Source organism: Anser brachyrhynchus (assembly GCF_964034855.1).
Source record: "Anser brachyrhynchus genome assembly, chromosome: 14".
NCBI lineage: Eukaryota > Metazoa > Chordata > Aves > Anseriformes > Anatidae > Anser > Anser brachyrhynchus.
Window position 1 is genome coordinate 4,931,623 of NC_137709.1, and position 24,356 is coordinate 4,955,978.

The 24,356-nt window shown below is 49.3% G+C and overlaps 1 protein-coding gene across 6 annotated transcripts in view; it reads right to left on the bottom strand.

The window, feature by feature from the left end:
* The window catches only part of COL23A1 (collagen type XXIII alpha 1 chain), a 173,851-nt gene that overhangs the window by 28,661 nt on the left and 120,834 nt on the right, over nt 1–24,356 (bottom strand). For all 6 annotated transcript variants that reach the window (XM_080555049.1, XM_080555048.1, XM_080555047.1 and 3 more), the window contains 2 exons: nt 21,086–21,130; nt 14,648–14,760 (listed from right to left, as the gene is read on the bottom strand). In XM_080555049.1, coding sequence (XP_080411175.1) covers nt 14,648–14,760; nt 21,086–21,130 — 158 coding nt within the window. The remainder of the gene's footprint in view (nt 1–14,647; nt 14,761–21,085; nt 21,131–24,356) is intronic.

Here is a 24,356-nt window from a genome sequence, read left to right on the forward strand (position 1 = left end):
AAGTTCTCCAAGAAGTAGAAGTCCCACGCATAAAAAAAAATATTAAAAAAATTACAATAGCAATTCATCAGCTTCTAGCTATTCTTGTATCAGTCCACAAAGGGACATCCAGAAGGAAAAACAATGGCCTATTCAAAGGATGTTTGTTTGAGGGAAAGCATTTAATGCTCGAGAGAAACAATATTCATGGGGCTTTCAAAGGGGCTCCGGGCCAGCTGCTCCGCTGAGCGGACAACGCTGGGACCCAGGCTCGGAAACCTTTGGTCAGCCTGGGCCGGGGACCCGACGGCCGTGCCCCACCACGGGGCTGCGGGAGCCAAGGCACCGCGTCGCAGAGCAGCCAGGAAAGTGCATGGGGAGGTGGGGGACAGCATCGCAAACCTGGGCTCGTTTAATGCAATTTTCAGGAGCAACCATGTGTCGAGACCATCGTCATCTCTTCCTTGAATTCTGCCGTTTTAATTGAACAGGAAGCCATCTTTAGTTCGTTTGATAACTAAGGAACAGCAAATGGGCAATTCCCTATTCCCCCCTCAAAAGCCACCTCTATGTAAGTTTTCATTCTAGAGGAACAAAAAGCAATTCCACTTAAACGACCAGCACAAAGCTTAAGGAGAAGGTGAGCTCTCCGTACACCCTGAGCGAGAGGAGGCATTGCAGCAGCTTCATGCTGGGATTTTTGCCCAGGGATAAGTTTCACTCGTGCCCTTGCCCATGCTCTACTACAAGCCTTTTGCTCCCATTTCAGCTTCAGAGGAAGGGGATGTGCTCCGTTACAATTAAAAAAAAAAAAGAAAAAGAAATAAGAGCCTAAAGAGCCTTTTTTTTTGGGTGTGTGCTCATTTCACAGCAAAAGCTCGGGAGGGTCAAGATGTAGCACCGAAATTTTTGCAGTGACAGGTGATTTCACCCAACGCTGAGTGCCTGAAGGCTTGGGAACAATTTTATGTTCACCAAAGAGGGAAGACGTGGAGCTTGCAAGCAGCTCTGATTCACGAGCAAAAGCTCTTGCAATAAGTAAACATTTCCCTGCTCCATCCCTCACCCTGCCCAGGGAAAGGCCGGGTGCCAGCCTGGCTGGCCAGCCCTCTGCCTTCCTCCTCCAGTGCCATCGCTGCTGCTGGTGGGGATGGACTCGCTCCAGCAACAGCACAGGAACGTTAGGAGGAAAACATCGAGCGAAAATGCAGCCAGAGATTAAGAGGACAATCCTTCTGAGTTGGGAAATCTTCTCTCGTGGTTATTTTTAATGTTTCCTGCTCTGCTAAAAATTAGCACAGGGGTCGGAAGGAACCCTGCAGTCAAATTTTAACAGATTCAAAGGGCTGCCTTCAATCTCTGTCTCTGTGGTTTCGAAAAATCGTAAAATCTTAAATTTGAAAAGGAGGAAAGTGTCAGAACAAAAGGACATGGCAATATTTTAGCATCGCCGCGAAGGGCCCGGGGTCGCTGGGCGTTGCGAATGCCGCGGCTTGCAGCACGGCACAGCCAGGGAGTGGGGACCGTCCCTTCCTATAGGCTGTGCCATAAATCCTATAGGCTGTGCCATAAATCCTATAGGCTGTGCCATAAATCTTCGTGAGAAGGATGGTGTCCACTGGCAACATGGTTCCTTGGCACATTTTTGCATTAGAAGAGAGCTCTGGCAAAGGCTGTGGATGAACACACCCATCCAGCCCCGGCTTTGCTGGCCAAAGAGAGCTTTGGTATTGCTTTGGTTTGTCCAGGACCAAGAAACCTTTGAGGTTATTGGGATAAATGGGGCAGATCTGGAGAGGTCACATCCCACCCCGCTCTGTGATGTCTGTGCTGTGGGTCACGGGTTTGTGCCGGCCATTACTCGGAGCAAAACCACACCAAACGTCACGAGGAAAGCAAAGAAAGCCAGCCAGGCTCCTCCAGCTTCACAACTGCAGGAAGAGAGGAGAAGAGGGACTGAGCAATGAGAAGAGGGACTGAGCAACGAAACCCGGGTCCTAACAGCACCTGAGAAGCGCTGGCACCAACTGCAGATGAACCGAGTACAAGAGAGGGGCGCTGCCGGATGTCACCTCGTCCCTCGCCCCTGTCACTGCTGCCTCTCCTCCTTCCCCAAAGCCTCAGCACAGGACCAAACCCACGTTTCTACTCCATCCGCCAGCACCACCACGAGAATCCTTTACCCTCCCAAACAACAGCATTTAAATGCATGCGCAGAGGTGGCTGACACCCTACCGACGGCATACGTGAAGAACTTACCTGGTGCACGCACCGACGGCAACGTCGCCGCAGGTGACAGCCGTGAGCCCAGGTCCCTCGGGGGCTTTTTGGGGTCCCCAGAAGAGGCCGGCCTGAGCCCAGGGCAGCGCCCCTGCTGCTGCCTGCCTGAGTCAGGCACTGAGACCCTTAAAGGCAGGGGGGCGTTCATGTTAATTATGGGGTGGGGGTGGTCTGACAGGGATGGGATCGCTGCCGGGGGAACTGCCCTGCACTTGTGTCTATGGACGTGTGCTCACACAGTAAGAGAGTATATATTACTGTACACAATATAACGTTTTACAGTACTATATTAGATATAGTATATATAAATTCTGTCAACGTGAACATGCTTATTAACAATCTTTGCTTAATAATTTACTCTGTTTGTTAATATGAAATAAAGCCACTTCGGTATAGTCCAATTGAAATTCTCCTTCAGTTCACAACTGCACGCAAACCTTAAAAACTACTTTTTTAGGAGGAGACCTGCTGCGCCATGAGGGATACAAGCTTGATAAGGGCCAGGCGTGTATTAACAAACCAACCCCTCAACATCTGTGCTCTATTCCAAAAAATAAAAAAAAAAATCTGTCCTCAGACTGCTGGGCAGCCTTCTCTCCGTTCTTTGATAGAAACAAAGCAGAAACAAGCAGTAATTTGCTAAAAACTTCACCCATAACGCAAACCAGACCGTGGGGCTCTACAAGAGAGCCACCACCTCGGAGGCTGGGCTGGGCCACGCGGGGCACCCGGTGGCCATGAGCCGCCCGCCGCACAGCCATCCTCTGCAAGGAGATCCCAGCGCCCTCACACAGGACACCGATGCTTGGGAGGGTTTCTGAAATGCCTCAGAAATAGAAAACAAGATAAAAACAAGCCCAGACACTATTCTGAGGGTGTTTTGGAGGCAGCCGGACCCTGTCCACCACTCAGCCCCTCCGCTGCATCAGCAGCGTAGGCTTCCTGGAGCACGACAGCTCCCAGCTCTCTTCCCAGATGCCAACAACGTTCATTGGGGGTTCGTTATGGAGATAAGGGACCTTTCCCCTTCAGTACCTTCCTCAGACACAAAACTAGCCTCCTTCCATCTGTTCACAGAACTCCCCCATTGTTTTGCTAGACATCTTCTCAAAGACGCCCAAGAAAAATGCCTGGGAGCAAAACTAACGCCGACCAGTCCAAAGGGGTGGAGAGAAACCGCTGCGCTGGGGCCGCTCGCTCCAATTTGCGAGTGAGCCTGCTCGGACCGAACACACGGCAAAGCCAGAGCAGAGCCAGGGCTCACCTCTCCTCCCGGCACACAGGGCACCGAGGAGCCACCGTGACCGAGCCCCTCGACTCAGGGCCAGCCCCTGCTCCCCACGCTCAGGCACGCCAGATCACCGCATTTGTGCTGAGCACCAGCTCGCGAGCAAGATCTCGCTCATCTGTGCATCACATGGCACCGGTTCTCTTCCAAAACAACAAAGTGCTTTTATGGAAGAAAGAGTCCCCTGACTTCCCCCAAATTTCTGAGGTTTAAATGAGTTCCATGTGTACCGTGCGACTGCTTCTCGCAAGCGCTTGGTGCCCAATTGGTTTTGGGGATATTTTGCATTTAATTTGCATTCAATGTCCAGCTAAGAGAGGAGACAGCCTCTGTGGTGGGAATGAAATTTTGACGTTGGGAAGCAATTGTTTTGGAGGAATACTGACATTTGAAGCAAACACTTCAGCCTCTTAACTCTCTTTGTATTCTTACCCTGCCAGTGCCATCCCAGCTCTCCAGCTGTACTGGGATTACTTCTCCCTTGTGGTTGATGAGCAAACTTCTTGGGTTTTCTCAGTTTTCTTCTGCCTACAAGCCAAACCTCGGTACCGGGTGGCTGTATCCAAACATACCAGAGACAGACACAGATGCACTCGTACCCAAAGTGGTGAACCAGAGAAAACAGTGCAGGAAGCCAGAAACCAAAGCCCTGCTTCCACACCAGGCACTCGGGTGGCAAAGGACGTCTTCCACCACCCATCCTTGCAGCCAGTTCCTCACCAAGCCTCCTCCTGCACCAACCAGGTGGGGCCCAGGCGGCCACCTCAAGTCATCCCCAAATTGCCACATGTGCTTAGTGTCAAAAATCCACCCGTGCAACTGGAGCAGAAAAATCCTCCTTGCAGATGTCATTGGTGCCTAGCGAGGTTCTCTCCTCTGCTTGACCAGAAGGTGCTGGAAGAGAAATGGGAAGCCCAGAAGATAACTAAATGCATCTACAATTCCTCTTCTGTGTGGGATATAAGGCAACTTTTTTTTTTTCTTTCCCCTGTGCAAGAGTTACCTCTAAATCAATAGAAAAATAAACAGCTGCCTTAAGAGCTGTTCTTTACAAAATCATTGTTGTCTCCACAGAAGAGAGCCAGTAAACAGACCTAACAGGAGAACACACTGGATGTGCTTTCCCTGCTTAAAGAATTTATCCCCGCTAGGCAAATAGTTATGTGAATTGGCCACAAAACTGATATTAAAATAAAATGAAAAAACTGAAACTAAAAAAGTTTGCCTTGTAAAATGAATGTTTGTTACTTCTGTCTTTTGGGATTCTACTGGGAGAAGTATCCTTGAAGTCTGAATATGTACGAATAAAGACACTCGCAAGAACAAACACAGGACTGAACCCTGTAATTAGGGGCAATAATTGTAGTTCAACAGTTACGACCTTGATGAAGGTCATAAGAAAACTAAGAAAACTGAGCTTCACAATGGCAACCATTTTGGAGATGGATACAAATTACATGATGCAGTTTTCGAAAATATCTAATGATGTCGGATATTATTTATTTTTTAGAATATGTGCATGCACAACAAACCAAAACACCCATGCAACATACAGGCACTCTGTGTCTGTACACGAGCTAGCACCCATGGTCTAGAAAGCGTCTGCCTATTGCAAAAGCCAAGGGAAGTCTGAGATCCACATGCTCTGCCCTACATAGCACGGTCTCCCGCTCCTGGCAGCCCTCCTGAAGGGTTAAGCTGCTGTTCCCAACACACCCAGCTAAACCCATCTCTTGGAGCTTTTTGGTAAACTCCAAGTGACCACAACAAGATGGAGAAACTCCCACGAAGAGCTGGCTTTGGCACGTGTTCCTCATTTCCTGCACATCAGCCTGCGTTCACAGCATATTTATGGGTCACGCAAACAGCTTACATGGACTTTCCCTTGCTGAATTATCTGTTAATTGAGGTTTTTAATTGCTTAGGGAAGAAACCCCAAAACTCATTTGATTGAAGCCCAGGAATGGAGATGCCAACAAAGCCAGGGCCGTGCTGCTCTGCTGTGCTGGGGTCTTGCAAGTGGAGGAACCAGCTTCCCTCCTGCATGTGCTCCCCCAACTCCTTCTCTCAGACATCAGCTCAGAAATAACATTTGGCTTCACTTTTTGTCTTGAAAATTAATTAAAACCAGAGTTTATCATCCTTACAAGTTCATTTCCAGCTCTAAGCACAACAGCTGAGCGTTTAGCTCACTGCACAGAGCTCCCAAAATAGTTTCTGAAGATGCTGAGCTGCTTAGCCCCACCAGCTCCTTAGCTCCTTAGCCTGAGGTAGACCATAAATATGTGAGAATACCCCGTGCAAGAATATTTCAGTTGTGACTGAGCAATTATTCCTTGCAAGGTGCACCAGTGCAAAGTGTGTTGTTTTCAGAGACCGTCCAGCACAGTGCCAGCACGCAACGAGGGTTCAAAGGGCCCCTATCACAAAGCACATCGTTAAAAAACAGAAAACGAGATGCTCTCCTTTACCAGAACTCCACTGACTCATCATGGTGTAGTTACTGGTCATTAGAAAAGGATGTTGTTACTCAATACTGAATTATTTTGAGTAAGAAGCTGCCTTACTTCTAAGCACGCAGAACTTGAGGCGTTTTCCTTCCCTGCCTCCCTGAAGAGCTCCCACCTTTGCAAGAGATGGGCAGAACAACGCTGAGGCTCTTTCAGGCAACACAAATGATTTCCAAAATTCAAAGGCAAACATACGCTAGATGAACCAAATGAATAACACTCTGCTCAACTAAAAATAGATGATATTATTCCAAGGAAAACGTATAAAGTAGGAGACAACTCTGTTTCGTATCACAATTTTTCTGCAAAGCCTATTCCCAGCTCTGCTTTTTATTAATGAAGACATGCACATGAAGTAATTCGCCTCATTAATCAACTTCGTTCCTTTGGTTTCTTCCCACTTGAAGTGACAACTCTCCACTCGGGATGTCACGTTTGGATGCCGGAGTGGAGACTGACTTTGGGAGAGATGAGTTAGAGGCAGATGAAACTCTTCAGAGACTTGGGCTCCAGAAGGCCTCTCTGGTGGATGGGAAGAGGGAAGGAAACGGTTTCTGGTGAGCAGCAAATGCAACAGCTCACTAGGGAAGAGGAGAAACACTGTGCAGGAGGACAGCTGAGTAGTTTGAAGGCAAGGAGAAAACCATCCCCACGTGGGGCAGGGGAACGGGACGAGGGCAGGCAGCTAAAGGCACCACCCAGCCACTGCGTCTTCCCTCCATGGATTATTTAGTTCCAGCAAGCGGCTACATAATGGGAAGATCCGCCTGCACCGAAAGGTCAGCTGGAAAGCCTCCTTCCAGTACAGCTCTTCCATCTGGTCCTCATTTTTCTGTTTTCCATCCTCCCCAGATGCGGCTGTCCGCGCCGCTAACGTAAGCAGCCGAGAGCACCCCTGCGCCAGCCCTCTGCAAAGCCAGCCCCTCTGCTCCTCCGCAGCTCTGAGGAGCAGTGTCCCCATCGCGCCGAGCACGCAGCACGGCGAGGTGAGCTGCTCGGCCACGTGGGTTCCCTCTCAGCCACTAAATCACGGGCAGTGCGGGGACGACACCAGCTCTGATGCTGCCACCCTCCTGCTCACCCGCACTGCTGCTTCAGGGGGATCCTCATCCCGGAAAGCGCAGCTCGGGGCAAGTCCCAGGAACAGCCCCAGCGCCTCATTCTGCCAGGCAAGAAACACATTTTGGTCGTCATCTCGGCTGCACATCTGCTTTTCTTCTGCTCCAGCACAGCTGTGCAAAAACTCCGAATCCAACTCTGGGGCTGCACTTCGGTTTGGGGCTGGGCACTCTTTTGGCAAACACCGGGAGCGTCAGCCAAATTTTGCTCATCAATCTGATCCAAAGGCTGCTGTCATCTCTTCAGAATACTGGCGAGGGGAGCACCAGAGCGAGACAATGAAGTTTGAGCAGCAGTAGCTGGTGTCTTGCCCACGGCCATGCTCAGCAATGCTTCCAGGGCAGCAGGGAAACCACAGCACCCACTTGTGCCCGCTCACAGCACGCACAGCGGGGACAGCCAGAGCCCCAGCACCGTCCCCACAGCTGATAGGAAGTCCCTGAGCCGGGTGCTCATGGACACAGCGATGCCCTGTTCATAAAATGGTGCTGGCCCATCCACGGTCCCCCACGGTGAGACCGGGCAGCTCACCGTGCATCCCCCCGCACCCGCTGCACCTCCTAACCCAGTCCTCGCAGCACTCTGCCTGCCTGGGGCCAACCTGCACACAAAACGCTGTGTATTTCTTGGCAGGGCAGCAGTGGCACTGCCTTGGTCCTGCATTTCTTGATAGAAAAATGGCCTTGATAGAAAATGGCTCATTGGGATCTCACGTACACAAATGCCCCCCGTGCTGCAGTCACTGGCTACATTTCAGAGAAGCCACAGCTTCCCCGTGTGTGCTCTGGACCTTCTGAACAGAGATGGTTGAGACTTCATCCTCCTCATCTCATCCTTTTATCCAAAACACGGTAGCAGGTTCTCTCCTTGCTGCCTTCCCTGCGAACACACCAGTGATGGGACGGTGCAGCCTCCACTGTGTTGTGCAGCCCAGAGCAGACTTTGTCACAGGAGTTTAGAGAAGAAATATATTAGTTATCCAAGTTATTAAGAATGACATCCCTGTCCCTCTTGATCCAAAATTTGCAGGTGAACATCCCAGAAAGGCCTGGAAGCAGGGACTGTGGGGCAGCAGGCGGTCACCTGCTCCAGTCCCAGCAATATCCTGCACGTGGCTGCAGGTGACGATGACATCCAGCACAGGAGAGCGAGATGGGAACTGAACACCGGGGCCAGAGAGACAAAAGGGCCCCCGTGCCCCCCATGCAGCTGCACTAACACAGCTCAAAGGCTTGTCCTGACCAGGGTCGTGCCTGGCCAACAAGCCCCAGCTCACTCGGAGAAACAACCTGAGCCGCTGCACTTAAAGCCCGTAACTGCAGAGGGCTCCTGCTCTATTTCCACTTCGTTCACTTGATCCTGATACTCAAAACCAGAAGGGATTTAGAGCAAGACTCGTTATTGTTGGCACATGCTTAGCTGTTGAACATAAGTCTAAAAGCCCAGCTGGATTAAAAGACCTGCTCAAACCGTCTAAGAGCCTACCTGCTCTCCCTGTTGCTGGGGTAGCTGAGCACCTTCTGGGCTTCGCACGTCGATGCTCTGAACCCTGCAGACCTGAGCGGGGAAGGGAGCTGACAGAAGGCAGAATCACAGCTTTCAGAAAAGAAACAGAAAGACTCCCAGCGCAATCCGCAGCGCCCTCGAAGCATTTGGTAGAGCAGAGGCACACGTACAGCAGCGCACGTTCATGCCTTGTCACCAGTCATCAAAAATGCTCGCTTTCCCTTAACCTGCCCCAATATCAGAAGTTCACAGTAAACTAACCCCCACAGTCTCCTGTCAAATTTGGCTGAAACTGGGGGGAGAAAGGGAGAAGACAGACCTGTGCATCCCTCGGTCCATACAAAGCTACACTAGACATGTTGTGATCCACATTCCACAGGATTTCAAAACTGAGATGAACAAGACTGGAAAAAATCAACAAACCCAGGTCTGCTACTGCAGTAATAGTAGGGCATGCCGTAACCCTAAAAATAGAAACCAGTTCTCTGGGGTTTATAAAACAATAACGAACCTACAGAGCTCATAAAGTAGAAATTGTTTCTGCAGTAAAATTTAATTTTAGGGCCCATACCCCCCCCCCTTATGATGTTAACTATCAAAAGATTAAAAGCATCTTATGAATGCTATTTTGTCTTCGGGCCTGTTTCTAGAGCTCTGATTCACTTCATCCGAGTAAAGCTTCAATTATTTTCAACTTGCTTAAACACCAGCAGCTCACAAAGAAAATCAAAGCGCTGCTACCCAGGAGGTGGAAGCGTTACCACATCCATCTCTGATCCCAAACACCATTTAATTTCCACTTTACTTCTGCATTTGCTCACAGTTCAAGTTTTACGCAATTTTGGTAAGGAACTGCAGAAAGCACGGAAGGAGGGAAATTTTAGAAACGATCAGGAAATGCGTGCAACAACGCACAACATCCCTGCATCCGCTCACAGGACTGGGTTGAGGTTTGCCACATTAGAGACACCTCCAGACGTGCCAGTGCCCGGCTCCATCCCAGGCAGCGCCCACCCACAGGCAGCGCTCTCCCAAGAGGACATCCAGAGCATCACCCCTGCAGCGCAGGCTGAGCTTTGGAGCCCTGCTCACCCCCCTCCGCCAGCCCTGAACTCTTTAACGGAGGCAACCACAGCTGGGATGAGGACCAAACCCATCTGCTGAATTTTTACCTGCTCAGAGTTTATTTGATCAGCCTGAAGGGAACTAATTAAATCAGTTCGACTAAGCAACTGGATGTAATAAAGTCTCTCCATATGCTTTTGCTGAATTAGACTCTGAAGTCTGCTTTATGCTGAGTTTCGCCCTTCAGGTATATGTATTGCTTTGGAAATGCAATTATTATCACCTCCTTATTAGATAAAGCTACTTAGTGCAGCCACAGGCACGTAGGTGCAGTAACTCGCTGTTTGCTGGGCTGGGCTCACACGGTTCTGCACAGCCAGGAATAAAACCAGCATCTGAGCTTGTCTGGACTGCAGGTCCCAGGGAGAAAGGAGAGGGGGGGTGAATGAACAAATCTTTTAGCAATGTTAAAGCTGTTTTCCTAGTGCACGTGTGGCGGCAGAGCTGGAGGTCACTGTCAGCCCTCAGCACCATCCAGGAGAGCTGGAGCAGCAGCACAATCCCTCACCGGGACCTGGACTCAGCACAGAGCTGGGGCCACCCATCAGGACAGGCTGGGGCGCGTGCTCTGTCCTAGGGAAAAATTGCTATTTCATCTCAGCATTTCTGATTTTCAGAGCTCCACAACCCAACCACAGGCGCAAGCTTTGCTGGAATGTCACCAACACAGAGAAGAAGGGGGCAAACCTACCTCCGGTCAAGGGCACTGCTCATCCATCAGTGGCTAGCCACATCCTGCAAGAGCAGGAAGCCACCCTAAAACTGCTGTTAAATGGGCCGATCGAAGCAAGGTCTCCCCCCTTAAACTCAGCTCCCAGCAAGCTGCTTGTGCGTTTTTGAGCCCTCCTTGCTCTGCCAAGGCCCCACGGGCACGGTGAGCCCCCTGGTGCGGGCTGGTGCTGCTGGGGGAGGCAAAGCCCCTTGTCCCCCCCTTCCTGACCTCCGTATGGCTTCTCCTCCAGCCCCTTACACCAAGCTGCTTCTCTCACAAACGGTCGGTGGGGCCCCAACCTACTGTGAAATTCATCTGAAATTCATCGCCACTGAAAAAAACATGAAATACCATGAAAGAGTTCAAGCCTTTCACCCGTGTAACCATTACTGGAGAATATTACATAGGCTCCTGAGTTTTAGGGCTGAACTTCTCGAAAGGCTATCACTGATGAAGAGGGAGGAAAGAAGGCAAAAAAAAGATCAAGACACGCAAAGAAAATCAAGTGTCATGGAAAAGTCAGATAGGATCACAGAGTGCAGATTAAAAGAGAATAAAAATAAAAGGAATAGCAGAGTTACCGGATAACCATCGCGTCCTGACTGCCCCTGTGGTGGGGAACAAGCGAGATAACAAGTCAGTCAATGCACCCGTAGCAGCACGACAGCACATTGCAGCAGGTAGGATCGGGGGCATCAGCTCCCCAGCTGGCCCCAGGGCTGAGCTCCCTCCAGAGGAACCTCTCAGGGAAGTTTTCCTCTCAAAAAGGTCACACCTACAGCCCATTTCCCCAGACTTCGACCTTGCGCTTCACTTTGGCTACTTACCGAGGGTTTCGCCAACTCGCACCCAACCCCGCTGCCCCAGCAATCGGCCAGATCCTGGCTGTGCACCCACAGCTCCATCCCACACGCTGGGGAGAGGTTTCACTGCTGACTGCTGAGTGTTAAACTCCTGCTGCAGCACCTGGGCCAGTGCAGGTTTCCCCCTCTCGGACCGATTCATTTCCTCGAGGATGAGGCTCTCCCAGCTAAACCTCACCTCTGTTTGCAATGAAGCAGAAAGAAGAGGATGCTACGGGGAGAGACCGTAAGTCATTAACAACACCTGCAAGATCAGCAGAGAAAAATACAACCCACCCAGGGTATTTCGCCTTTTCTTCTCCCCTCGGAGGGTTCCCAAAGGCATTTACAGCTCGAGCTGCTGGAAATATACCAGGAGCTACGCTGGCGGCACTGCACGGGGCTGCAGAGAGCCTGCTGCAAGCCAGACGTAAGGCAGATATCCGGGAAGGAGCTGTTAAGCATTAGCTGGTACACAAGTAGGCAGTAAAGCTTGTGTCTGGTACAGCAGTGTCATGTGCTACTATAAACATAGGTTATGTCAGCGTGCTGCAGATACGCAGGGAGATTCATCCATTTCTTATGGCATGAGCAGCTCTGGCAGCTGGCTCCTACGCGGTACGGTGGTTCTCGCTTCTTGCTAAGTGCCCCGAAGCTTTGAATGCCTCCCGCAGCATTATTGATTCATCCAGAAACAACACTGACTTCAACAACCACCTATTTAACAAATTACAGTCTTGGGATAAAACGTACAGTGAGATTTTTATGGAGACGTATGGCACTGGAGCACACACACAAATAGGAAACACTTGTAACTCTCTCGCTGGTGAGCTCCCCAGTCAGCATGCTAATACATAAAGTGTCTGTTAATATCTGGGACTGTAAATGTTTAATTACACTATGTGGTAAGTCTATCCTTCAATTGTAGAAATTTCCTACCCAGCATGTGATTTTAATACCCTCTGAAACAGAGGTTTTATAGCACATCGCAGCAGAATACCCCTCGCTCACAGACAGGATGATCAATCATCCAACAGCCACAAATCCTGCACCACAAATTCTAATAATTTCATATACACAGCTAGCTTATGACAGCCAAAATGAAATACCAGAACAACTGCTACCAGGGAACAACGGAATTGAGGATACAGTTTTAGCAGCGTGTGATGCCGTACATGTAAGATGTAATCAACTCCTTATGGCCAAAATCAAGAAACAGAAGAAACTAATAGAGTTAAATGCAGTACTGTTGAAATAAAATAATATTGTGGTTCTGTGGGTTCTAGGACTTTTATTATATATTATGTTTAAAGAAGTCCCTGGCAAACGCTACTTAAACTAAAAATGCAGGATTATTATTATTTTTGTAAATGAACTAAAACAGGAGTTGTCTCTTAAAGAAGGGCAAGGGGAGAGAAAAATGTCTTGTTTGTGTTAAATCTCCCCTGCGCTCCCTTTGCAATTCAATCGTGCCGTGGGAACCAGGAAACGAAACCAAGGAGAGACAAAGAAAAATTAGGAGTGCGCCATATGTTGCCTACGCCGCATACACCAGAAGTGAGCAGAGCACACGTGAAGAAGCGTAACACAGTTAGCCGTGTGTGGGCTGATAACAGCCCCTGGTAACAGCAGGAGCAGAGCTGAAATGGTTAAATAAACCCATTTTAAATAGCCAAAGTAATTTATGAGAAGTCCCTTCAAAGACATATATATATATATGTATATATATGGAGATTTGAATAGCCTATATCCTCTTCATTTGTAATCTGCCACTGAGCAAGAAATTAAAAATACTTTTCAAATTAAGTCGAATTGCATGAGCTGCAGAGAGGAATGACACCACCACCCCGCAGAAGCAGCGCAGGGCCCGGCCCCAACGCCCGAAATGCCCCCCAGCAGCACGCGGCTGCAGGACTTTACCCCATTCCCCTTCGGATGGTGCTCGCCCCGTGAATGCCCCCAGAACCAACATTTCACAAACCCACGGAGTCATTTTTATTGTGTGGGTAGAAAGGCTCTGTTGCAGTTTTTAATTACGGAATATTTACAGGAAAATTAATTCATTGACAGACTAAGTTTTGGAACACAAACTAACAGGGAAAATTCGTTTGTTTGCGTTTCTCGAGCCAGTCAGTATCTTGGATTTATTGCTAGTGCTGGGCACAACTTTTAGTGCAAATGTGTTCAGATCTCAAAGAACGGTCAAGTCCAAGCCATTAAGTCTTAAATTTCCCTGATTTGCTTCTTCAAAACCTGGCCAAATAATAATTTAGCTCAACTCCCTCTTTGGGCTAAAAAAAATAAACTTGAAATAGAAGCAAAATTTCCAAGGGCTAACAGCCATGAACTAACCCCACCGGTGGCGACGTCCATCCCGGCAGAAGCACAGCCATGGCGCTGTGACAGCCCCTGTGCTCCACATCCATTTCCCTGTCAGCTTTTGGCCTCTAAACAGATGTACAAAGCTGGAAATTAATTAGCCCAGGAAGAGTTAGCAATCTTTTTTTTTTCCTTTTTTATCCCTGAAACAATCCTGTTTTAACCCAGTGAGGCTCTATAAGAAGAGTGACGTGAAGAAACATCTCTGCTAATGCAACGGTGAACAAGGGAACACGTGGCTGCCGACAGCCTGCACCTCTCCTCCTCCTCCGGCTTTGGGGGAAGAAAGGTAGAAGGAAAACAGAAGCACCTAACGCCCATAAATTCTCTTTAAAAATCCCTCAGCAGCTGAGAGGGCCCAAGCGAAACGCTGTATTCTCGCTCCAAAAGCAGCGGGAGAACATCAGATTTGGATGCGGTGGTGGCACAGCGCAAGGCACGTCTGAACATTTGGAAAGAGGAGTTGACACATTTTCAACTATTACCCCTTCAAACAACAAATTCCCCATAAATTTTCTGGTCGCACTGGGAGGAATGCTCGTTACTCTCCCCAAGACTTCAAAGAGAAGCAAGCGAGCTACGTCTTTCCCTCCAGCCCCCTTTGCGAGCCTACCAAACCCATACTAAGCGATGGAAACGCAACAGATAAGAAAAGCAAGACAGAGCTTTAGGACTAAAAATCCCACCAAAACGTTAAAATATTAGTACAGCACTCGTTCAGCTAAATGGAAGCTGAGTAAAGACGCTCTAGAGGGAAAACTCTTTACTGAATATTTGCTTGGTTTAAAATTACTGGAAGTCCCCGAGGGCAGCAAGTTAAACATTTAAAAACTCCCCCCACACCATTTGTCTACAATTGTGAAAAAAATACAGCAGCATCTGGTACCAATTGTGCTGCCAGACACACCTCTACCAAAAAATGCTGTGCTTTTGCAACGACACAGAAAGGAAGGGGAGGGGGAAGGGGCAGCCTTAACTTTGTTGATCCAACAGTAAAATCCACGATACTTACTGCAGGTCCTGGAAAACAAAAAGAAAAACAAAGAAAAGAGTCACTTAATTATGAAGTATAATCTACAAAAAAAAAGAGCACATAATAGGGGAAAAATCAGGAAGTCGCAGTACTTCTCAGTTCAGTCCCAACGCGATGACTTTCTGGACGCACTCAACGCCACCCACCCGCTCCCGTGCGGGACCGTCTCACCCGCTGGTGGCAGGGCAGCACTTACAGCAGCTGTGAGACCCCGTTCCTACACCCTTTTCCCAGCGTGACTCCCTCCTCTGCCCCGTGCGAGGCCCTGGGCACTTCACGAGGCATTGCTCGCATTCAGCACCCAGAGCGCCACGTGCAACCACAGAGCACCTGGTGAGGATGTTGCTACGGCTGCCCTCGAGTCCGGAGCGATGCACAGATCCCAAATGTCACTGTCATTCAGGCCCCCGACCTCAAAACATGTCACAACAACCAAGCTCCTGCACGTGCAGGATGCTCTGTGCATCCTGCTTGGGGGCTTTGCCGTGCTCGGAGCCAGCTGAGCGGCTGATGCACGATGCGTTAAATCCAGGGGGAAAAAAACACCTTCTACAGTGGGTTTGCGTGTACCGGTATCACAGCCTGAAGCTGTGGTTAGCGGCAGTTAATAAACAGTAATAAATAACAAAAATTTGCGTTCCCCTGCAGGGCAGGGGTCCCCGCCACGTGCCAGACGGATTCCTGCAGCTTTCCCAGCGTTCGCCCTGCTCGGCGCTACCCGGAGGTGAACGCTGAGCCCCCGGCCTAATGCAAGCCATGTTTCCCTCCCGTTTGTGAGGCATCCTAAAGCTCTCCGATTTGGGCTCCTTCATGCTCCATTTCCCGTCTGATCCAAACCAGAAACAAATCACAATTAAAAAAGAAAAAAATGTGGGAAAAATTAAAACGGAGGAAAAAACAGCTTTCTTCGTCGCGTATTATTCTATAACATACAACGAGAAGCGTGTTTCAGGCTAACACATACTCAATGTTTTTAAAGTTTGTTTAAAAAAATCGTATGTTGAAAAGCTAAATAAGAAAACCCCCGAAAGCCTGAGAATTAAGACTGGGACCAGGGAACAACGGGCAGAGCCTGCTGCCAAAAATCAGCCCAGTAACCCGTGTTTCTCAGCTTAACGTGGCCAGCTCTGCACGCAGCCAAGAGCATGGGGGGCACGGAGAGGAGGCGACGACCTCCAGATCTGCCCCCTACCCAGGGCCAGCCAAGTTTCAGTGCTAAAATTCACACGGGCTATTAGCGTGCCTTCTTTGGTTTAATTTCTTGTGAATACAGAAGCCAATGGATCTCGGCCAATTTATTAACTGAGAATCATAAACCTGATTTATTAACTCCCTTATATGCCAAGCTACCCACAAAAGCCCTTTTGTAGAAAAGTAAAAACTAAGTCTCAAATAAGAATCGGCCAGGAAATTATTTTAATATGGGATTTCAATCAGCTACCAATTATAATCTCCTTGGAATTTGCTGCCTTTTTCCTTTTTCCAGCTACCGTTTTCTCCCAGCGCATGCAGGCAAGTGCTCCTTTAAAATGCAAGGCTCAAAGCTGGGGGCTCTCTGTAGATGCCACGGAGGATGCTCCCCAGGGACGCCTGGGGAGTTAGGCTCCTCTTTAGCGGCAGTCACGGCCAGTAAATCTTCACTAAGGCTTAAAGTGAAACCTATTGAACCAAACTTGTTTCCCCTCTAAGAACAACATCACGTGCTGGCTTGCAGAACGTATTTTCTAAAAGCTCAGCCACAAGACGGCTGTCTCCTGTGGAAGCAAGTCAAGTGTTTTGCGAGGCAGCGGCAAACAGAAGTTCATTGCGTGCCAAGGGGCTGTCCCCGACCCGGCCACCTCCTAGGTGCAGGCACACGGCACAGGGCACGTGCTCTTTTTAAAGAAATTTGCCAGAATTCCCTGCTAATAATTTTGAGTAGATCGAATATTTTTAAAGCCCTAAAGAATGAAACCAGTTAGAAATTATTATAAGAATTGGAAATAGCTTTTGTACATCTGAAATTTGATAACAAGTAAACCTAGGGGCTTAGTTCACAGAAGGAAAAGGAGGCAGACAAAATAAGTTGCAATGCATAAAATTTGGTCTATGATTGGTTTGCTGTAGTGAGGGAAATTTGCCACACTTTTCCATTACGCGCAGCACGTTACTGCTGTGCTAGGGGACCAGCTAGGCTCCGAAACTGCCAGGGCACAGAGATGCTTGGATACACCAAAAGATTCCTTAGGAATCTGAACAGTTGTGCCAGAGGGAGGGGAAAATAGAAACTTTTACAACTAAGCGACCCAGATTTCCTGACTGACTGCCATTAACGTTACTCTGCATACCCAAAAACTCACGAATGCCCGCACAAATATCTCCACAGAAACACGTGCTGCGTGTTTATACACACAGCTACTGAGCTAGGATGCTGCGAGGGGAGCAACTAAGGCATGGACAAGGAGGAAGGGGACAGCTGCAGCACGCAGAAGTCACGGCTCAGCTTTGCACCCCCGGGAAGGAGCGGCTGTCCCTGCCTGCTGGCCTCGGTAACTCCTCTCCGTGCCTCAGCGCGGGCGCACGTTCTAGCAAAGAGGCTTGCTGCTGAGAGCAAATGTAGGACAGATGAGGTTTTTCCTAACGCTCGGTAGAAGCCAAAGCACTCCTCCATCTACGATGGCGTACGCACACGAACAATCATGGCAAAAGCGCAGGGAGCGCTGGAAATTCCCAAATAAATAGAAAGCCCTCTACGATTTACTCGCACGCACACATGCGCTGACTGAATAAGAACAACTGGACGTTTACGGTTGTACAATCGCATGGCCAAGAGGCTTGGAAGAGTCTTAATGGGTAAAATATGGGGCTTAAGTACGTGTAGGGCTGGGAGAGAAGTCATGTTTCTCTGCACAGAAACTTCTTTGCTCTCGTTCCTTAAAAAGAGCTTTAGAGTCTCCCCTGTTCCAAACTGGGATATTTCTGTAAACAGAAGAGATGTAGCAGAATAATAAAAAAAATTACTTGGTACCAAAACTTTTTTTTTTTTTTTAGAAGTTCAAGCTGAAGAAACAACTGCAGTGTAATGTAAATTTGGAAACAGAGTTGGGGTGGGGGGAGAAGGACGTTTTATCCCATTTCAAAATTTCAAAACCTTTTCCCTACAAGTGTTTCTGAAACAGAAAATTTCTGTAAACAAAACTCGCTGCCAGAGACAGCAGTTTTGCTAAGTCAACACTTTCCAGTGAAGAAATACTTTGTCAAATAACGATAACCCTTCCAGGCCTACCCATATAGGCAATTTCTGTGCCTGAAACAGCCAACTGCCCTCACCACGCCGTCAGGACGGGAGGTTTACGTCCAGAACCAGATCTTGCTTCACGTGCTGGGAGTAAAGATGTAGTCAGAGACATCCCATTTCAGATGTGTTTTCTTCCCGGTTGTTCTGAAGGGATTCTGAGTTCTGGATCAAGCTGCCAGCCCACAGTCCAGTTACACGGAGACCTGGACACGTAACCAGATTAAATTCCCATATCCTGGATACGATTCATCCATCCTTCGGCCATACCCCAGCATGGACCAATCTTTATGAAAACAAGGGAATCCAGCTTAGCTGAAAGCTTTCAAGGGCTGGTGGGAACTGGCGTGTGCTGACACATTTTGACGGAGCTGGGGACGTGTTGGAGCGGAGCAGGCGCTGCCAGGGGCACAAGTGACCTGCTCCAAGAGCCCCGTGGCACCGGCTGGTCCCCCGCCGGAGCCGCAGGGGAGATTCCCAGGGCCAGCTGGCTGCTAGAGTAAATAAAGCGGGTCAGATAGCACCGCCCGACTCCATAACTCCGGGCTTTGTTTAGCTGGACTGACAGCCGCAGGAACGCTCCCCGACGTATCTGGGCTTCGTGTTTACGGTCAGCGAGGAGATGACAGCGGGGACGACCGTGCCGCCACAGGACGCTCAGGTTTTCAGGCCTTTTTGAAGCCTGCGCAACCACGCTGCCCCATTTCAAAACAGTCCAACTGGTTCAGTTTTATATAGAATTAGCTTAAAATGAGTCTTTAATGGTATTGTTTCTTTCTGTAGTAGAGAATAGTTGGCTCGGTGTGCTTTCAAGATGACAAATTCCTAGCTTAGAGAAATGTAGAGCTGTTGGATTAATTTCCTTTATGACCTGAATCCATCAGAGCAGAAGAAAAGTAGAATTGAGAATTGTTTTAAATCAACAGGAGAGTGCGACTGAAAAGGGACAGGATGATCTCTTAATAGTTTCTCTGCTTGTTTATAAAAGACATAAAATGAAGGTTTCAATGTGAATCAGAAAAAGGTTTTCAACGTTACCATTTCAACGACTGTCAGAAAAAAGAAATGCTCCCTTTGGCAGGGCCGAAATCAGCACCGAGCCTTCTGGCTCTTCAACAGCGTTTGTCCGGAGGCTGTAAGACCATAACCACGTCAGGTCCCTGGGGGTGGATGCTATCATCCTAGGCAAACAAAGTTTTATTCACGTTTATCAGCTGTAGCACAGGAACAAGGACCTGGTTTATGTGTGGTCAGGTTCTCCAACAAATATAGAAATATATATTCAGGCTTTCTATGAAAACAAACATCTGGCAGCTCAGCCAAAACCAACATGCAGAGGGAAGCCTGCTCTCCGCACCTCTATCCGCAGCAGAGCGGAGCAGTCTGCAGGGGCTGCATCGCACCAGTTGGGTTTAGCTGCTTTGCCCCACCGAGTGTTCGTGCACACGTGTGTGGCTTGTGATGCACGGCGGTGTTTGCTGCTGCCAGCCGAATGCTTCAGAAGAAATCAGTTCAAATGGCCGCTGCTGCCATGTGCCCTGTGGCTCTCCCTTTCCCAGTGATATCCCGCTCTCCTTGATTTTCCTTTGCAATTATAAAAAAAAAAAATCAGAAAAATATCAATTATTAACAACTTGTGCATCTTTATTTCATGACTCGTTTTCCTGCTGGTCCTGCACTGACTCCCTGGCAGCCTTCTGCTTCTTCAGACGGATGCTCAGACAGCTGCAATGCGACATCAGACCTCCCAGGTGACGGTACACGACAGCGAGCCTTCCGAGATGCCACGACCCGATGACAGCATTGATCTGGTACGAATCGCTCTGCCTTCTGCATTTGCTTGGAGTTTTTCAAGGGCGTACCACCACAGCCAGCCCTGAGGGTGTGTGGGCACGCAGGAGCCAGTGTATCACCCGTCGTGGAGGTGGCTGGCGTCTGTACGGAGCTGCTCGAGTAGCACTCATAGGTGTGCTGCAGTGTGACGAGAGTAGCCCTTCAGAAGCAGGGAGAAGGAGACTGCACGCTTGAGCTCAGCGCTGTGAGCAACAGAGCTGCCTCCCAGATTTTTATATGGACAAGGAGGACACCTTGGAAAATGTTTACATAAATACCTGCGTATAAATACTCCAGATTCATCGGCAGTCCTCACCGCGGCTGAATGTTGTACTCCAATAAGGGCTTTACGGAGCACAGTTATGTTTCAAAAATACATGACAAAAATCAAAGCCAGCTGGTGGTTATTCCTACAGCACAACTGTTGGGAAAATGGGGTTTAAGGAAGAGAACCGGGATCCCTCATTGTCCCTGCGAGGGCAGTTTCCATCTTTTGGCTGCAAGTAATCCCCGATACTTCAGGAGCAAAAATGCCTCAGAAAACACCATGAAATAGCATCGATGGAGGAAAAGGGAAATGCCTGTCTGTCTTCTACAGAGATCAGCTCATAGCTTGCAAAACAAAACCCTGATTCCCTCTCCCCAGAGAGGAAAGTAAAAATTGATGGCCAGAAAGCTCTGTGTTTGGAAAACCCAGCTGGGTATTTGCTGTAGCCAACGAGCAGCACAGAGCAGCCTCCCGCCTAAGTAAAAATCTCCCTGGTCCCCATTAATTCACTCAAAATTCAACAGCTTAAGAGAAAATATGTGTACAATTTTATCTGTTTTCTGATAAGTAGGGGTAGTTGCAAACTACCTGCAGCTTTCTAGGTAAATTCCTGTACTGAGGCGCTGTTTTCCTTAGACAGCGCAGTGCCAACCACATCTCTCCCCTCTCCAACCTAAAAGCAGAACGCGAGCAGCGCTGCCCCGCAGCTGACACAACATCGGTGCTTTCCCAGTCCACGAGACAGAAGAAAACCCACCAGACACCAAAGTGACAAAGGAGTATTAATATAAACCAGCATTTAGCAAAAATCTGACTCCCCAATGAGGCCAGTCTGCGGTTTAACCGGGAGCCAGCCCGTCAGATAGAGGTGATGGTATCGGTACCGGGACGTTTGTGCCCTGCCCCGTGACAGCGGTGGGGTGACCGTGATGCTCACCGGGCTCTCCGCGCCGTCCGGGCTTCCCTCGCCTCCCCGGAGGGCCTGTGGAAACAGAGCAGAGGGTTAGCGATGGGCAGAGGGGACAGAGGGCACACCACAAGCCCTTCCCTTTACATCCAAACCACCGCCTGCCCTCCCCGGCTCCCTGGCTACCATAAACAGCAGGCTGCAAACCATCCCAAACACTTCTAGTCAAAATACATCGCTTTAGCAAAAAACCAGGGGCAAGGCTTCTAGGTAAGCTAGGAAGCAGCTTTTGAAATTGTCACTACCCACATAGCAAAGGGAACAGGGTCTTAAGTGCTCCAGGACCCAACTGCAATCTTGCAAGTCACAACAGCGATCAAAGCGAGGAACAGAAATCGTTTCTTCCTAACCATCATCCAAGTCAGAAGTTCCCACGTTGACTGCCGAAGGAGCCCAGACCCCATCGTACACCTGCTATTTCAGATATAAAACATTTGCTGCTTCTCCTACCCAACCGGGCAGCAACAGCTGAGTGGTCAATAAAAAGCTGCACGGGGCAGCATGTCCTTAAATCAAGGACAAAAGGCACGTGGGCAGTAAACGAGAACACACAACGCCGCTGCAGCCCAAGCTGAGCACCCGGGTCCCGACGCGGCTGTAACATTGCATCCTTTGCGCTGGGGGCGAAGGTTTTGCAATGTTTGATGGAAGCAGGCTCCCGCGGCTGGGAGCTGGCAGCTTCCATGTGCCCTCAATACACACGTGGCCAGAGGGGGACAAAAAGCCGCTTCTGGTAGCCTTCTGCGGGAGGTCAGCCAGCGCTGGAGAGGCGTTTACCGGGTGTCAGCAACATTAACAAAAACAAGGGCTCACTTTTTATACGTGAAACAACCCTGCTCCCTCTGCCTTCTGCTGCTTTGTTAGCTTTTAGGTGCAAAGGACAATAAACAAAGATCCCTAGATATTCCTGCGCTCCTATCAAGATTTCCCCTTCTGCATAAACATTTCTGTGCCCAAACGTGTGACTGGACCTCCAGGTGCAGCCTGGGGCTCTTCTCTCTGACGTCGGGGTAAACCCACCAGCCCTCTGTCCGTCCGTCCGTCCCTCTGTCCCTCAGCACACCCCGAGCAGGCGCCGCAGGCAGGACGCCAGTCCCCGCTCTCCCTACGGAGGTGACAATTCGCAGGTACAAGCCCAGGGCACACCCTGCAAGGGGTTGGTAGAAAACATCCATGGGAGCTCCTCGAGCAGCTGGCTGGCAGGCTCCTGGGGGGCAGAAAAGCCCCTTTCCAAGCCAGCCACGGGAACGGGCCAACCCCGAGCGCGCCGGTGCCCAGCTCAGGCCCTGTGCGACTGCTGGGAGTTGCTTCCCGTCCTCTCCTTCTCCCGTCATTACTAAATGCCTCTGCAGCAGCCTCCGGCCTCCCCCTGCGCCCGCTGCGGGGGCTGCTCATAACGCGGGGCTGGCTGAATCCCTCGCAGTCCCTTGGTTAGAGGAGGGCTGGTGCTAGAGGGCGAGAGCGTGCCGAGCTCCCATAAAGCTCAGGCTGGGCCCCGAGCATTGCGAGTGTGAGAAACCAAACGTTCTGTTTAAACAACTACAAAAATGGGTAGTAAACTTAAAGGGATTTCTTACTACTTCACACCATAAGGTAAAAATTGACTATTGCCTACATCGTGTAATTCTTTACAGTCTATCTTTTCCAGAAGGGAATCTGTAAGAAAAGAAATAACACCTGGACCTATGAGTACAGCACGCTCGCAGCAACCATTGAGACAAATCAAAGATGAGAGAGAAAATAAAATTCATTCTCTTCCATCCCCCTTGCTGTATTTGTCTGAAAAAAAAAAATCGGTCAAAGAAATGGAACTGGAAAAGCAGGAAAAACAATGTGGACTGAACATAAAGAATCCTGCTGCCATTCAACGGCTGAATCTGGAAAAGTCTCTGCTGAGAGAACTTGAGCAGGGAGCAGGAGGGACACCAACACCTCCAGCGGGCGGCTGGGGGCACTCGGCAGCGAGCCGCAGCCCCGGGCCGTGGGCGGCCAAGCCCAGTCTGCACAACGGAGATCGTGGTGGGGGATACCTGCAGGAGCTTGGCAAGCAGAGCTGCTGCCACCAGGCTGGGGATGAGACGAGGTACGTGGCGGCAGGTGCCGGACGCCCGCAGGTGCCGCAGCTGCACCTGAGCACCACCAGGGCTCGTTCAGGTGGACTGGTGCCTGTGCGACGGAAGAAAAATCTCCGCCTGATCCAGATAGCATTAAACGTTACATCCAAGCTATGTGTCTAGTTTCAAACCCCGTTAGGAGGCTACAGTGGAAATCAAGGAGGCCTGGGAATTTGTTTGAAGATAAATGCTAACTGTAAACTGTTCCCTAACGACTCCGACTGCTCAGACCCTGCAGCCTGATGCTTGTTCAATATAATTAAGATTTATGTTGCATTAATGTCAATTGGGCAATCGCTGGGCCTTTTCTCCTACCCGTCCCAGCCCCGCTGTATCAGTACTGGGAGTTCTTTATTTACATTTTTATGAAAGACAGCTTGGAGAGGAGAACGAACACAGAGCATGGAGCGGTCTGTTTTTAAACAACGTGTCACGTTCAAGCTAAACAGCCCGAGCGCGGAGCACAACGCGCGATTCCTGACAACGCCACGAGCCTTCCAGGGAGATGACAGATTTAATAACACAAAGACAAAGGAAGAGCACGAAATACATTGCTATTTGGAGCCGTTACGAGGAAGAGGTGATAGGTGCATCTAAGGAATAGCTGCAGAAACAAGGTTAAAAGTTCACAGCAGACGGACGGGGTTGGCTCGGCTGCTCTGCTGGGTAGTGGCCACGCGCATCATCTACTGCGGGCAAGCAAATGAAAAATTAAAGTCAACATTGGTTTTGCAGCTCACAGGATATTGTCAAGAGCCCAAATAACACAGTTCTCCACAGGGCAGTAAATTATCCCTGTTTGAACTAATTTACCCATTGCAAATTGAGTAAATGCAAACTGGGTCACTCTATAAATTCAGTAATCCATCAGGACCAGGGCAAGCAGGTCTCTTGCACCACGCGTACCAAACACTATTTTGCCCCTCAAAATTAAATTAAATCTGACATTCCCGAACTTGGGAAGCTGCATTGCTGGGCCCTGTTACTTCAGCTGCATGAGTTTATGAACGTTATGACCACCTGCCTTGCTGATGGGCATAAGGTAAATTGGTGTTAACCAAAATTAAGGTGGGTGTTAAATGCCAGCAAAAAAAGATCAAGTTTTACACCATTTTGGAGGGCCCGCC